This window comes from Manis javanica, chromosome 5 (assembly GCF_040802235.1).
Source record: "Manis javanica isolate MJ-LG chromosome 5, MJ_LKY, whole genome shotgun sequence".
NCBI lineage: Eukaryota > Metazoa > Chordata > Mammalia > Pholidota > Manidae > Manis > Manis javanica.
Window position 1 is genome coordinate 99,964,988 of NC_133160.1, and position 17,450 is coordinate 99,982,437.

Consider the following 17,450-nt stretch of genomic DNA (forward strand, 5'->3'; position numbering starts at 1 on the left):
AAAAAAATCAGTTGTTTTATGGGAAAAACAGAGAGTCTCTAGGTCAAGTATGCATTTCACAGAATGTTAATCTCTAGCTAAATAACTGTATTAAACTCAAACAAGATAATCCTATTAAAGTATAGCAAAATATTTAGATTATATTTATTCATTACATTTATTATAAGAAACCCAAACATACATGTAGTAATTCACAAAATATGCACATCAGTAGGCCTCCATGTTCTTTATGAGTTATAGACTATTCTGTGAGTTTAAAAAAATTATTTTAGATTAATTTTAAAAATTATATTCAGACAGTTAAATTCTACTCAAGGCTATGATGTCAATCCATGATGAAAAGAAAAAAATCTTTAACTTCTTGTCCTTGAGTAGTGTCAGATCCTTAAGAATACAGAGCTCAGAGACTACAGGTAGAACATAAGTAATGTTACCATTGATACTACCAGTAATTAAAACTTTATTGAATCCTTACTGTGTTCAAGGCACTCTGACAGTGTGCAAAAGAGCAAAACATAAAATTACAATAATTATATATGACAAAAACTTGTTTTACACCTTTGTTTTTTGGGGAGGTGATGAGAAATCTTGTTCCTCTACTGGTTCTAATCACTGATATAGAAAAGGCAAATTTTCAAATACGAACACACTGTTTTATATCCACCATTGTCATATCCTAATTCAAAAGCTATTACTAACAGAACTGGGTTCTACCTTTTTCCTCCCACCCTCTCCTACACCCAGTTTGTAAGATTCCAGAGAGTAACTACCAATTCAGGAGACAATTGTATATTTTGGAACAGTTCCTGCTAGATTTTCTCAGCTCTGCCACTCAAGAACTGAGCAATTTCAGCCTTTTACTGAAATTCTTGAAGCCTCAGATTCCATTTACAGAAGGTACATAATAAAACTTAACTTACCCACTCACTTGTTATGATTAAATGACACAGTACATAAGTCCTTTGCCAAACATGAAGTACCATAAAAAGGTGTTATGTAATTATGCTATGCTGTAAGAAGCACAGAATGTAACAACCACTTCAAAATAATTCTCCCATTGATCTGCTGTGGGGCCTAAAATATCTGTCACTTTCTTCACTCCTTTGATTTAAAGCACTAGGTCTCAAGGAGATCCCTGGTACATTTTAAACACATCTCATGGTATAATATATTAAATAAGTGTCATAAAATCCTATCAAGATAACTAGTTGTGATGAGTCACAGTGGAAAACATTTATTATTGGCAATAAGAAGAAAAAACAATAAAAAAACAATAAAAAGAAAACCTACTGATACATGAACAACATGAACTTCACAAATATGCTGAAAGATACAAAAATTTTTACTATATGATTCAATTTTCATGAAATTCTTTAACATGTACAACTAAGAAGGGTGCGAGGGAAATTTCTGGAGTAATGACAGCGTTCTGTGTCGTCGGTGGTGTGGATTACATGGATGCATATATTTTTTAAAACTGATTTAAAGGAACATGTAGGATCTGAGGATTTCACTGTATGTAAATTAAATTTCAATTTTGAAAAATGACCATCTAAATATTATTGTGGTTTTAAAAATAGTTCTTACATTTTATGGATGCGTACTGAAATGTTTTTAGGGCAAAAGATATCTGTAATTCTTGGGATTTACTAAAAAAATGGGGAGGGGATGCTGATAAAAAATGGTGAGTGGCTGGCCATATGTATGGAGCTTGATTGGCCATGTATTGAAAAATGGTGGGAACTGGTGATATTTACTTGAGAGTCTTTTATTCTCTGTACTTTTGTATCTGTTTGAACATTTTCCATAATAAAAGAGTTAGGGGTCATCTGGGTTCATCTCATTTACCAAAGAAATCTGTGAACTGGAGGACATGACTTGTTCAAACTCTCATTCAGACAGCAAAACGGTTCCCAAGTTTAACCTTGTTTCCCAAAGTAACAAAATTAAGAGCATTCTGGAAAGGCTTTTTTTTTTTTTTAAGGCAGACCCATAATGCAAAAACTAGTTTAAGCAATATACATACTTGCTTCTTCTCCCTTTTGCTTTCAGATGGTTGTTTGTAGATCTAATGTGCTTTTTACTCAAATTTCAGAACCTAAATGTGTGCAAGCATTAGAAAAGGCAATTGTTTTTTCCTACAAAAAATTTAACACAACACAAAACATTTACAGCAAGGAGTTGTTATTCTCTTCCTGGGGTATAATCAACCTCCCAATCCAGGCAAAGAAAGCAGGCTCATTGTTAGAGGGAGGAGCTTGGTTCTGCATTCGGGTGTGATCCGGTAACAGCTGTTTCCCTCCAGCTCTGAAAGAGGTGAAAATGTGTTAATCAATGCAAATTGTCTTTAAGCTCTCTCGCCCTAGTCTGTGTGTCTGTGTGTGGGATGGGGTGGGTTATCGGCTTGGGGACAACGTGAATCAGAAATCAGAAAGGTGAGTGTGTGCAGACTCTCGCTTTCAGAAGGGGCTGAGGAGAAATTAGATACGATGGTTCAGGAGACTAAACCACGTTGGATTGGTTTGTCTTCCAGCAAAGCATTTGGGTCTGGGAAGCTAATTCTATTTTGAGAACGGAAAACCTTACAATCTCTTGGTTTCGACGGCTGGGGAATATTTTTTCCGTGTTCCACTGAACGTAAAAATCGGCGTCTGGCTGCCGCTGATTGGTGGAAAAGAAAGTGGTGATAGTGGGGTGGGACGAGGATTTGACGAGCCTCCTTCTGCTTTCTGAACCTATAACTCTTCCTTACTAGTCTCCTCACCCCCCGCGAGAGACCCTTTCGGGCTCATCCGACATTAAGAACAAACGTAATCTGGAGGGTATTTGGACAAAAGCACCCTTAACGTTGTGTCCTACGGTCAAATTTCAGCGATCCGCGGGAAACGTGCTCTCGGCAGCGCGGGTCCTTGCACCCTCCCGGAGCTGCCTGTCTCCTTAGCAGCTCCCCCGGGGACTGGCTCTGTCCTTGGTGGCTGATCGCTCGCACCCTTTCCCGCAAGCGGGCTCTAACTGGGGGTCCCCGCCGGGAACCATAGGGAAAGGCGGAGGCAGCCAAGGAGGGGGATGGGAAAGAGGGGGGACCAGAAACCCAAGCTTAATGGGCACAAAAGCTTGCGACTGCCTCAGAGGCCCCGGTGACCCCGAACTTGAGGTGAGGCGCAGCGTTCCCCACCCGCCTCCCAGAACCAGACGGGCGGCCGGAGGTGGAGGCACAGCCTTTCCCCAGCCCCCAGCCCCATCCAAGAAGAGGAGTGGGGGGCGCACGGCGGGGAAAGCAGCGAGCGCAGGGAGAGGGGCGGGGAGAGGCGCTGAGAACCCGGCTGCGGGGGCGGCGGAGCCGCGGGAGGAGGAGAAGGAGGAGGAGGAAGGCCGCGACGACAGGAAGGGGACCCGGGCGAGGCAGCGAGCGGCGGAGCGCGGAGACGCGGGCTGAGGTGTGTGCCGGCTCTGGGGCAGACCGAGGGCCGGGCCTGGCCTCTGGCGTCCTTCCTGCTCCCTCCCCGCCGTCCCTTCCCACCCCGGGTCTCTTCCTCTCGAATCCTCCCGTGCGGGGGACGCGGAGTGGCCATTCGACGACAGGTTCGTGGGTTCGCCTCCCACGCCCCCAGCCGCTCGTCGCCGGGTTGTGCTGGCAGCAGCCTCCTCCGGGGACCAGCCCTCTCTCGGTGCCGCCTCCGCCCTTCCTGTGCGCTCCTCATCCTCCCAATTTCCACTTAAATAATACTGGGGAATTGTTTCTAATTTTTTATAAAGGAGAGGCGGGGGAGGGGAGGAATCGTAGTTGTGAGGAGCAGAGGGACCCAGGTAAGTACCTGTGGATCTAGACGGGCAGCTTTGGAGCTCGGGAAGAAACCTGGTGGGAAAGGAGTGCTGCGGGCTCCGGGGAGGAGGCTGGAGCTGCCGTGAGGACCCGTTGCTTTAGGGCTCTCGGAGGAGGGTGCTTGTGCTCCCTTTGGTTAGCTCGAGGGAAGCCCAGTTGACCTGGCTGCCCTCCTGCCCCCGATATTCCCCTCTTCTCGTCCCCAGCGGCTCAGAGGTCAGGCTGCTTTTCCGGGATACGATCTTCCTTCGGGAGAAGCGAGGATGCTTGAAGGAGCGTGAGCTTCCAACTTTTATTTGTCTTACCTTACATCCCCCCAGTCCGCCCTCTTGGTTTTCTCTATAATCAAAGCAAACTGCGTTTGGCAAATACTTCAGTGGAAGTGCAGGGAGGTCAAGTCAACAGGTGGTAAGGGGTTAACAGGTGTGGGCGCCGGGTCTGCGCGCTGAGAACTGCCCCTCCTGTGGCGGGCGCGCGTCGGGTAGCTGCTCGGGGGCGATGGACGACGGCGGGGGTGAGTGGTCCGGCAGATGAGGGCAAGTGAGGGTGGGCTTGCTGTTGGCTGACGCTAAGCCACACCCAGAGTGAGAAGTTCTCTTCCCTGCCTTCTCCATGACGAGCCTGTTAGCCCTCTTCTGGGATTTGTTTTAAAATTATCCTGACCCCACGCTTCCAACTCCCTTTCTTTTCCTGTGATCTGTCTTCTAAACTGTACTTCTAACTTACCCTGTCGCTGTTTGGACCCTGAAAGTTGAAAGAGGGGTCCATCTTTTCAAGCAACTCCACTTCGTAATTGCAGTAAGAACAGCTCAGATGATTCATCCTAATCAGTGCTTAGGCAGCTGGACTTCTACTAGCCAAGATGAATGGGGGATGCTAAATTTTTAATGCAGAAGCTAAAAAAAGCTTCTTTGTCCAGTGGATGAAATAAGAGGACACTTAAAAGATTCTTACACTTTTGGGAGTTATACTGATCTTTCACTGGTTTTTACCTTGGGTGGTTCTAATTTTATTTTGTTTTACCCAAAAGTTCTCATTTAAAGTGTATTTTGTGTTCTCCAGTGTGGTGTAAAGGAATTTATTAGCCATGGATGTATTCATGAAAGGACTTTCAAAGGCCAAGGAGGGAGTTGTGGCTGCTGCTGAAAAAACCAAGCAGGGTGTGGCAGAAGCAGCGGGAAAAACAAAAGAGGGAGTTCTGTATGTAGGTAGGTAACGCCCAAATGTCATTTTGATATTTATTTATGATTGATGGATTAAGATGACTGATGCCCTAAATGCTGGTATTTCTTGCTTGGTTCATATTTGCGTTATCACTTTGTCAAAAGGATGGACTGAGTCAGAGGTAAGTGTGGAAACGTGAATGTGCATGTTTGAGTTAATAGTAAAAAGTGGTGCTAATCGTTCGGTTTTCCAAATTAATTTTTCAGTAATAGTAGGACTTTATTGTTTCTTTTTTAATGAATGTTTCTGCACATAAATGACTATATTTCAGAGGACAGTTTTTAAAACTCAGTCTTCTAAAAAAAATAATCAAGAATAGTTTAAAAATCAAAATCATTCATGGTCCTTTGATTTCTTTTATAATCATGAATATTTTTTCTAATTGTAGTACGTTCTTATTTTAAAATGACTCTTATATGGCCCTGGGATAGGTAAAAAGAGACATAGGAAAGGACAGAAAAGTCTTTGGTGGAGTTATTCCTTGTGACTACTTGGTTAAAGTGGGGACATAATTGTTCAAAAAAGTGCTTGAGGGCTGCTACTAGTATCTTGAAGACATTTATATAGTTTGTTTATCAAAAGACAGGCATAATAAATAATGATATTGATGCTTATCATTTCTACTTGTTCCTAAATTCCCACCTTGGAGCATTCATGTGGATCTTGACCCTCTTTTCCTTATCTTGAGCTGCATTTGATTGTTATTTTACAAACCACTTCAAATTCTTTGTGGTAGTAGTAGACACATGCATGCACATTCATCCACAGGGACACATGCACACATAGGCACCCACTGCCCATTCTGCTCCCCTGAGTTCTTCTTTGTGTTCTGGTGGGAGGTGCAGCAGTAATAACCACAGGCAGGAGGTGGAGGGCGGAGGATGCTGTGTTTATGCTGGTTGGTGGTGGAAAGCTACACTGTCTCTCCAACGTAAATGGGTGGGAGAAAAGCTATGTTTGGAATTATCTTTATGACTGCTTCTCATATTGTTTTCTCACTGTTTATAGACTCTTTTTATGCTAGCTTGATCTTACTATAAATTAATCTTCAATTAACTTATACTTCATCTTAAAACATATTTACAGAAAATCATTGAATTTTACATTGAGTGTTACAAGAGAAAAAAATTGAGTTAGTTTCAAGTATTTTTGTGACGTGTGAATTATGTCTTTTTAGATGGAATTTAGAATACTGAATCAGTGACATGCAGATAATCGATATCTTTATATTTATCCTCAGCTTTCCAAGTTGTGCAAGGGCATGCTTGCAACTACTTTTGATTTCAGTTACTTTGTGATTTAGGAACTTTAAAAGTTGGTTTTAGGATCCTAATATTCACTCCATTAGTTTGCAGTGAGTCTAGAAAATATTGAATATTAATTTAATACATCACTCTTTTACAGATGATAAACAGGTTTTATCACTTGGAAAACTTTTTGTTTTCATTGTCAACTATGAGTTTGAGCAAATAAAATGATTTTATTTTTCTGAGATTAATTCTATTATTTGCTCCAATGTTATTATATAAAGTTGAGTTTTATTTGTTTATATATCACATATTTTTAAATCATCTTCAATGTTTGTCATGGTATTTAACACATGGTATGTTCTATAAATTACTTATTGATTATGTTCTAAAGTCTAATTAAACTTTAGACACAGGATTAAACTTTAGAACTCAGACACAGGATTTAGGATGAAAACTGATCATGAGAACACACAGTGGTATCTTTGAGGGGTTGGCAAACTTTATCTGTGAAGGGCTAAAGAGTAAGTAACCTATTTTGGTAAGTAGAGTTTTATTGGAACACAATCACGTTAATTATTGTCTATGCTGACAATAATTAACGTGATTGTGTTCCAATAAAACTCTACTTACCAAAATAGGTGGTGAGTTGATTTGGCCATAGACTGTATGTCCATTTACTGACTCCTGATAAAGTAAAAAGAACATAGACTTGATATCAGACAAACCTGAATTCTAGCCCAAGTGACACCACTTACTATCTCTAAGATACTGTAGACAAATGCAACTACCTTGCAGGTTTTTCTGAGAATGCCATAATAAAACAACATACAAGTAATAAAGCACACTTACAAAAATTAATGACTATTTTTTAGAGGAGTTTTAGGTTCACAGCAAAATTGAGGGGAAGGTACAGAGATTTCCCATATACTTTCTCTCCCTACACATGCATAGACTCCCCCATTATCGATATCTCCCACTAGAGTGCTACATTTGTTACAGTTGATGAACCTACCTTGACACATCAACATTGCCCCAAATCCATAGTTTATGTTAGGATTTACTCATAATGTTGTACTTTGTAGGGGTTTAGATAAGTGTAAAATGACATGTCTTTATCATTATTCTATCATATAGAGTATTTTCAGTGTCCTAAAAATCATCTGTATGCTGCCTTTGTATTCCCCTCCCCAGTCCCCGGCAACCACAGATCTTTCTACTGTCTTCATACTTTTGCCTCCAGAATGACATGTAGTTGAAATCATAAGTATACAGCCTGTTCAGATTGACTTCTTTCACTTAGAAATATGCATTTAAGGTTATTCCATGTGTTTTCATGGCTTTTTGCACTAAATAATATTCCATTTTCTGGATGTTTATCCATTCACCTATTGAAGGACATCTTGGTTTCTTCTAAAGCAATTATGAACACAGCTGCTATAAACATCCATGTGCAAGTTTTGTGTGGAAATGTTTTCAATTCCTTTGGATAAATACCAAGAGGCACAATTTCTGGATCATATGATAAGGATATGTTTAGTTTTGTAAGGACTTATGAAACTGTCTTCCAAAGTGGCTATACCATTTTGCACTCCCACCAACAATGAATGGCATTTATTGGTGTTCTACACCTTTGTCAGATTTTGGTGTTGCCAGTGTTCTGGATTTGGGCCATTCTAATAGGTGTATAGTCATACTCATTGTTTTAATTTGCATTTCTCTGATTATATATGGTGCAGAGTATATTTTCGTATGCTTATTTGCCATCTGCACATCTTCTTTGGTGATGTGCCAAGATCTTTGCCCTATTTTTTAAATCAGGTTACTTTTTTATTGTTGAGTTTTAGTGCTTTGTATATTTTGGATAACATTTTCTTCTCAAATTTACATTTTGTAGATAGTTTCTCACAGTCTGTAGCTTGTTTCTCATTTTCTTGATATTGTCTTTACACAGAACAGAAAATTTTAGTTTTAATGAAGTCTGGCCTGTTGATTCATTCTTTCACAATCATGCCTTTGGTGGTGTATACAAAAGTCATTTGCTGTACCAAAGTCATTCAGGTTTTCTCCTATGTTATCTTTTAGTAGTTTTATAATTTTACATTTTACATTTATGTCTATAATCTCTTTTGAATTAGCTTTTTATAAAGAGCGCAGTGTCCGTGTCTATATTCTTTATATTTTTGCATGTAGAAAGCCACCTGTTCCAGCACCATTTGTTGAAAAGTCTTATCTTTGTTGAATTGTATTGCCTTTGCTCCTTTGTCAAAAACCAGTTGACTATGTTTATTTGTTTCTATTTCTAGGCTATTTGTTCCATTGATCTATTTGTCTTTCTTTTGCCAATACCCCACTGTCTTGAATACTGTAGCTTTATATTAAGTCTTGAAGTCAAGTAGTGTCAGTTCTCTCATTTTGTTCTTTTCATTTTTTGGTGCTAATGTAAATAGTGGTGTGTTTTTAGTTTCAAATTCCACTTGTTTGTAAGTGGTTTATAGTGAAGTGATTGGCATTTGCTTATTCACCTTGTATCCTCCAATCTTGCTATAATCAGTTATTAGTTTCAGGAGTTTTTTTTTTCTTTTTTGGTAAATTCTTTTGGATTTTCTATATAGACAACCATGTCATCTGCAAACACAGACAGTTTTATCTCTTCTTTCCCAATATATATGCCTTTTATTTCCTTTTCTTATTGTATTCCATTAGCTAGCACTTCCAGTATGATGCTGGGAAGGACTGGTAAGAGGGGGCATTCTTGCCTTGTTCCTGGTCATAGTAGGAAAGCTCTAGTTCCTTACGAAATATGTTAGCTGTGATTTTTTTTTAAATAGACATTCTTTATCAAATTCAGGAAGTTCCCTTACATTCTTAGTTTATTGGGAGTTTTTGTCACAAATAGATGCTGAATTTTGTTAAATGTTTTTAATGCATCTATTGATATGATCATGTAATTTTTCCTTTTCACCCTGTTGATGTGAGGGCTTACTTTAATTGATTTTCAAATGCTGAACCAGCCTTGCATACCTGGGATGAATCCCATTTCATCATGGTAATAAATCTTATATATTGTTGGATTTGATTTGCTAATATTTTATTGATATTTGTAAAGCACGTTTTTATATCCAAGATTCAAATAAGCTCTCCAACAGAATAATTATTTTGCCAATATATTTTCTTTTTATCTTCTAATTCTTCATTACAAAAACTACTATCAATAACTTGAGTGAAAAACTGGAAATGACTGAAGAACATTTTCTTATTTCACTATGACTGAAGTCTTGGCACACTGTTTTCATAAGCCTAATGAGGAAAGTAATCTCATTCCTTTATAATGTTGTACTTTTGGCAGCTATCTTCTAACTAATTTGAGAACCACTATAAGAATCAATGTCTTTTTTGATTTTTTCTCCTTTTATTATATCTTTGTACAGAAATTTTCAATCTATACACTTCAATTTAATAGACAATGATTTTCTCAGTCAAATGGCTCAGAAATTATAAACTGAGAGTCAGATTGAAAGGGAGAAAACATTTAGTTTTCTTTTTATAATGCCAAGTATTTTAACAGTACAAGCAAGGAAGTGATTTTTAAAACTCTTCCAATGCCATCTTGCTGAATAAGCAGCAGTGGTCATGATGTGTTTGATATCAAACTCTCAAATCACAGTATGCTTCACTTGCACCACGTTAAGAAAGTCAATATGCACAACAACAGGATGGTTGAATTTTTGCAACTCCCAGGCATTACTTCTGACCTTCTCTACTCTGTAGCCTTATGCAGTCATGAGAGATAAGATGGGATAGTTGTGGGCCACCTCAGCTCAGGGAAACCATCGTCTATGGTGTTCCTTCAACTTTTATATCTTACCAGTCACATAGCTACTTTGCACCTATATATTTTCAATTACATATTATTCCTTAGCTAAATGTTAATCATTAATTACAGATACCAATAAACAGTTGACAGCAAGCAGTAAGTGATTGTGTCAATATGAAGCAACTTCATCAAGAGTCTCATTTATCTTTGATTCAGGATGTATTCTATGATCGAGTCAAATGCCAAATCCTTAGGTACTGCTGAGGCAGAAAGACCAGACATCTACAGTTAAACTTTCCTTTTTACTAGTTATTTTTTAAAATGAGATGCAAGCAGTGGCAGGTGGTTAGTGATAAGAAATACTCTCTTACATGTAGTCTGTTTTCCACTTGCCTACTTCCAGTATATAAGAATTTCAGTTGCTACAGTTATATATAACACCAGATCCTTAAAACACAGTTCAAATTTTTTTTACCACAGTACATAAACTGTGATTGTTTACATAAAGTGCAAACGTGCCTCCTTGCTCTTAAATCACTACGTAATAACCGAAACCCATTATAATCCGTGATCAGATCACAGCAGTTCTTTCGGTTTGTCAGCGATTGACTGATGCCCATCTGCTGTTCAGTTCAGACAGACAGCTAAGCTGGCACTCGTGTTGCTTCCTTGTCTCCCAGTGATAAACACATGTGGTATTTTGCAAAAATGCATAATTAAAAGAAGAAATTGGTCAAAATAGGTGAAAGTGCAGCAAAGAAATTAAGTGAAAAATGCTGGAAATAAAATTTGAATCAAATATACATTTATTTAACAGATAGCTATGGGAATGTTGACACCGCTACCATTCAGAAGACTCTAGAAATGTAGCCAGAGGAGCTTACTGAAGGTGATGTAAATACCTGGAAAAAGCAGTTCTGATAAATCAGGTGAAAATGTCCCAGAGGAAATACTGCTGCAAAAATACCTCACATTAAGGGAGTTATCAGAGATACAGCCTGACATTAAAAGTGTAAAAGGTAACATTATGTAAACATACAAACTTAAAAGGAGTATGACAATTCTCTAAGACTTAGAAAAGGTGCCTGCTCCATACAGGAAATTATACAATGAGAAGAAACAATCATTGTTTAGACTACTCTTGAAAACTTCTTTTACAAAGAAATGAAACACTTCAGTTCTCAGTGTCTTAAGTTACAATATATTAAGTATTAATTTTGCTAGTTTTCATTTCCTTATACATTTATAAACGTCTAAGAGAATTTTTAATGTTTCAACAAATTTTAAAGGTCATGAAAAAATCGTAAGTTTTACCACTGATGAATTATAATTTTCCTTATTGATTATCAAGATCAATTTCCACATCTTCAGCTCAGCTTGTGTGTATTGATTTTTTGATCCCACAGTACTACTCAAAATGAGCATTGACAGCAAAATATACACATATGCTTGCATTCATACACACACACACACACACACTCACACGACATCACATATACATGAAACGCTATCCTGTATCCTTTAACATATTTAACAACTACATGATTTAATTTATATGAATTTATGATTCAGTGATTTGTCCTGTATTTTAAACTGCAGACTCCTTTATATATATTATGTGTGAAGAATAACATATAATATACTGAGTTAAAATAACACTATTTTAACACCTTTACATGTGTTTTTCCTTTGATCTTCATGTTGACCAAATGATGTATATTCGCTTATTATGTAGTGAAATAAGGATTTAAATACAGAAAATCTAATCCAGAGCCCACATTCTTAACCAAAAAGCTATAGTTTATTTTGTTTTGTTTTCATTGGCTGTCCTTAAATATATTCAAATTCAAACTTCTAAAATATATTTAAATTGTTTCATTAAATGTAGAAAGTTTTCTTAACTCTTTTATAAAACATAAGTTAAATATGATACATGCAAATTTGGCTTAATGCCATATTTATATATCTTCATAAGAATATTAAATGAACATTTTCAAATACATGATCCTGTATATTTACTTAGATCATCTTATTGATCATAGTATTAAAATCATAGATATGTACTTATAAGTTTTAAATAAGTTTGAAACTAGAAACTGTTACAGACTAGTGTTTCTCAAATTTGATCCATGAATTACCAGAATTAGATCATGAAGATTATTAAAAATGCAATATTTGTATCTGATATTTGCTGAATATTTGAGGCTCTGACTCTATAGTCAACATTTTTAACCAGTGCTCCCATCCAACTAATTCTGCTTCATGAACTATCTAAGGACTAGTTCTTAGAGATTATTCAATTAATCATATGTATTAATTTGACTGATAAGGAAAAATTGGAGCTCCCTTGTACTATTTTCATTTGTTTTAAAAAGTGTTTACTGTTATTCCAAACATACTCAGTAAGGGTTTTTAAAGCTTAGAGTATTTTTAAACTGAAGATTGCTATCTTAATATCCAAATATATATTTAAATAATTTCCCAGTTATTATGTCCTCATTTTCTTATGTTCTATGTTGAAAGAACTACATTATTTGATTTATAGGGTAGTTTTCAAATGATTTGCAAGTCCATTTTTATTTTCTCTGAAAACATACTTATTAAAAAACCGGTGTGAATTACACTGAAAAAATCAATATTAGAAAGCTTATGAATAAAATTGGTAAGCTTAGTTTTAATAATATATATTAATTATTTATATAAGAGTTATTAATGGTCAAGATTTGGAGTAAATTCCTATCTTTCCTCTTCTTGAAGTCAGCATTAGTAACAGTTGAATGTTAAAGTACTTTATTCCTTTCAAAGGTTTGCCTGGCTTAGTGGAAGGAATGTGGGTTTAGGATCATAGAGAACTTAATATGAATGTGCTTGTAAGATAGTTATTACCTATGTGACTTTAGATGCGGCATTTAACTTTGATTTGCAATTTCTTCATGTATAAAATGGACATAATACACTTTGTTAAATGGATGTTACAAAGATTAAAATGAGATAAGGTGTAAAATGTCTTTTTCATAATAGGTGTTCAACAAATGTTAATTCCTTCTTTCCCCCTTCTATTTGTGTTTCATGGGTTACCTAATCTCTCTGTCGTACTGTACTTCTGCAAAGTTTCCACAGTTCTGAATCCAAAATCATCTTCCCACCCAGCACCAGTGTTATCTCACCTCTTTTTTTCCTCTGTAAGTTGATATGTGAAGTGGGACACAAGGGGATAAAAAGCCATTGCTCTGTGCTAAAATATTAATTAGAAAGAACCTCCTGTTAGCTGTGCTTTCTTCTATTTGTTGTACTGATAACTGGATTTCCTTGTTTAGGTTTTTTGTCCCTGGATGGTATCTTCACATATGGGCTTCTGAAGATTGAGATATATTTTTGGATTAGTTGTATTTAGAACTAGCTAACCAGCAATATAAGGCTAGTTTGAGATTTATGTTTTGAATTTGTTTGTTTTCATAGGCTCCAAAACCAAGGAAGGAGTGGTTCATGGTGTGACAACAGGTAAGCTCTGTGGGGCTTATATGCAAGGATGATATTGAAAATACCTAGTAAGCAATCGTCCGTACGTTGGTCACTCAGAATGTAGTTGTCAACAATCACTGTGCCCATATAGGGACATTATAAGCGAATGTCAGCTTTGTTTAACATCACTTCTTTATTAAATATTTTTAAATAGGTAAGTATTTATGATAAATAAAACACAATATATTTAACTGTAATGAATAATGGTTCTAAATTGACCGGCTCAATTTAATTTACAGAAGTGTAACATATTGAATATTTTGATCAACTTTATGGTTTGGCAAACTGCAAGCACAAATTATATGTAAGGATTGCCATTTTTCAAAGGTTTGATGTAAAATTTTCTGTAGAATACAATAAAATATTCTGACTTTAAATTTTATTAATGACATATAATTGACTATATAACATAATTGTATTAATTATTTATAATTAATTCCTTGATGATTCAGAAGACATTTTAGGAAACACCCTTGGAATGATCAGTAAAGTGTTTATTGTGTTTGTCTCTGTTTGGCCTAATTTCTCCAAGAATTTGAATAGGTCTATAAGAAAATTACAGCAAATAAATAGCAAAAATCATGAAAACTATGGTGGTGATGATGGTAATGATGAGGACAACAGTGATAGCAATAGAAAAATTCAAAGGAGGACCAAAATCTAAAATCTTAAGAGCCCACAGACTTGCTATGATTGAATTCCATGTTGGGGATACACCAGGCTTCCTGACAGATGTGGTAAAACAAGACATATAATCCGAAAAATGATTCATTTGATCAGAAAACAGTACACAAATAGTGCCTCAGTAAAACAACATGTTCTTAATACTGAATTATATAATAGAAATGGGGAAAATCAAATAGAATTAATACATTATTGTGGTTGAAATCATGAACACTGAAGCCAGACTTCCTTGGTTCAAATTTCTACTTACTCCTTACTAACTGTGTGATTTTCTTCAAGATTCATATGTGATTTAGTTTCCTTGTCTATGCAAGAATTAAGTGAGTTAATATATGCAAAGTACCTAGAATAATGAAGACAAATACTGTGTTACCAGGTATTACTTATTATCACTTTATAGTGGATCTGTCTTGAGTAAAATTTTTTGCAGTTGATGGAGAAATATTCATATAAACTATTTTATACATATTTTTTATAAAAAGTGAGGGTGTAAAATTAAAACAGAACCCTTTGAACATGATTCTGTTAGAAGCTAAGTTAAAGTATGCAGTTTACATTCGCTCTGTTGCAATCCAAGAACCAGGCAAGTATATGGTCTGTGTTGATTTATAGGTACCTTCTATAAACATGATGCCATTAAACATGATTTTAATAAGAACTGGCTAGCAGAGAGTTGGAAACTCTACCATCTGATGGACCTACCTAGGTTAATGCTGTTCCATTTGATAGTTGAAGAAACCATGTGGTTTAGAAAGCAGAAAAACATGTGGTAAGGTTTAGAGTCCATGGTGAAAATTAAAGAAGACAACTAATATTGTCATCTAATGGAGTCTCTGGAGATGAGTTGCAAGATCTGCTGACAAAGTCAGAGGTTTTGAGTCTTCTCCAGAATGACACTGTAAACATGAGATTTGTATGTGTGCGCGTGCACACGTGCTGCACCTGCAGGAATGCTGCTGACATTTGTACAAGAAGGTGGAGTTTTATAAAATGTTTTTGGGAGAAAAGTCCATCAGCTTATGTTTCCATGGCTTTATAATGTTGGGAAACTTTACATATCATATCTTCCTTTTAGCATGTTAAAGAATCTGAGATGCCCTATAGTAATGAAATGTGCGTAATTTAGTTTAATGCATGGTTTCTCAAATTTATTTGACCTTCTTTCAGTAGTTAACTGGTTTGAATAAAACTAGTGTTCAAAGAGTTCTGTGGAAGATGCTGCCAAGCATCTAGGCCATGATGTTTTTGGTGTGGGCAATATTTACAGCCATTGTACCAAAATCCACTCTGGCCGTGGTAAAATATCAAAAATCTCATAAATAGACTGGATATGAGAAATGTGCTTGAATAAATCAGCAATAAACACCATCCTTCTCCCATATCAGATAAATGAATTAATTTGTTCAGCAGGGTTATTTAATGTAAAATTCCAAATTACAATTATAAGGGTAAATAAATTTAAGATAATTACCTCAGTGGTTAAGGAGAGGGAGAATTGGTTGCTTATTATGTTTGGTCTAAAATGTTTATTATGGGTATATAGTTAGCATTGAATAAGTGTTACTTATTGTTACTAGTCTTAAAACAAGGAAGCAAGAAACTGCTATATGATACCTAACATTGTCAGCTAATGTTAAAAGAAAAATTTCCCCGAGACTCATCCCATTACCTATTTTTGGAGAAATATAGACTTCAGTAAACTTAGTTAGGCCAGGAGTTTGCTACCTAAAAAATTCAACAAATATGAATTCTCCCAGTTAGTAATCTCATGATAAAAATCAAGAAAACTCTATTTTAAGTCCTGGCTTTTCGATGTCAGTACATTATTATTGAGATTCTCACTGTAATGAATCAGGTTATAGAAAAATATGACAGTGTATTTGATATGGACTTACTGAATTATATGTCTATGATGGCTCCTTAAAAAATGTTAATATAAGTTTACTTATTTTTTCTTTATGAAAGTATGGTGTAAAGAAGTTCCTATTGGATATTTTCTGAAGGTTTTGATTCTTATAAGCAAATTTATTACATGATAATGAACAGAACTACTTTTTAATGTTTTAATTGATATTTATTATATTTAGAATATTCTTATTTTCCTCAAATTTATAATCTGTATAACTATTCAGAGCTAGATCTTCTTAATTTTATAACTGTGTTTAGTGGCAAAGGTTAGATTTAGTGTATCTGTTCTGAAAGTTGTGCCAGATTTCATTCTGGAATTTTATCGTAACTGGAGTCAAATATAAAGTTAATGTATAAATTATAGAAATTCACAAAATTCCTTCTAATCCATTCAAAATTATTATCTATTGTAAAATAATTAAAGAAAAATGAAACATCTATGACTCAAACTGGTAGAGGTGAATGGACATACTGAGAAGTGAATAATTACAGGGAAATGGATAACATTCAATAGTAGAGGTATAATATCTAAAGTTTTGTGGGTTCACAGGAAGAGGAACAAGGATACTTGTTAGGAGAAGTATTTAACATGGAACTTGATTTTCATGCTGGGTTTTAACACCAGCTTGTATTTGCCAAGTAAACAGAGAAAAGGAAATCTGAGAGAGATCAAGGCTCTGGCCAGATGGAGCTATATGAGCCCAAATGGGAAAGACTGGCTTATATGTGGGAAAACATAAGCGAGTTAAAATATTATACTATCAATTGCTTGTGAGGAAAGCATCCATTTTGATTCCGGGTGTAAGGAGTTTTCCCTTAAAAACAGAAACCATTTGTTAAATGCAAAGTATCCGAATTTGAGTGTGTGTCCTTCCCTTTTGTTGGCATGCTTTTGTTTGGGATGTCAGTGAACAGAAAAACAGTATAAAAAGCTTTAGCAGGGAAACATAGGGGTACAAAGTCAGTGAATAATCCACTAGATAAATCAAGTCCTACAGAAATGTTTCAAAATGTGTCTTATTGCTACAAGTACTCTGTCATTTTGTAATGTAACTCATTTACTTACTCCTACAATGATAAAACCTAATGAGATTATAATGAGTACAAAGTGTATTCTGCTGTGCAGTTTATGAGCATAAAAAATAAAGTATGTACATATATATATAAAGAATTGTCTAAATATTGTAAAAATAAATTTTCATAGCTGGCAAAAAAATTATGAGTG

General features: G+C 36.0%; 1 protein-coding gene across 11 annotated transcripts in view; it reads left to right on the forward strand.

Moving 5' to 3' along the window:
• The first annotated feature begins 2,226 nt into the window (after positions 1-2,226).
• Positions 2,227-17,450, forward strand: part of SNCA (synuclein alpha) — a 131,178-nt gene continuing 115,954 nt past the window's right edge. The window contains exons 1-4 of one of the 11 annotated variants that reach the window (XM_037020232.2): positions 3,292-3,437; positions 4,030-4,100; positions 4,886-5,031; positions 13,571-13,612. In XM_037020232.2, the coding sequence (XP_036876127.1) occupies positions 4,911-5,031; positions 13,571-13,612 (163 nt within the window). In that variant the 5' untranslated portion in view covers positions 3,292-3,437; positions 4,030-4,100; positions 4,886-4,910. The other 10 variants (XM_037020234.2, XM_037020233.2, XM_037020237.2 and 7 more) reach the window with 10 other exon arrangements.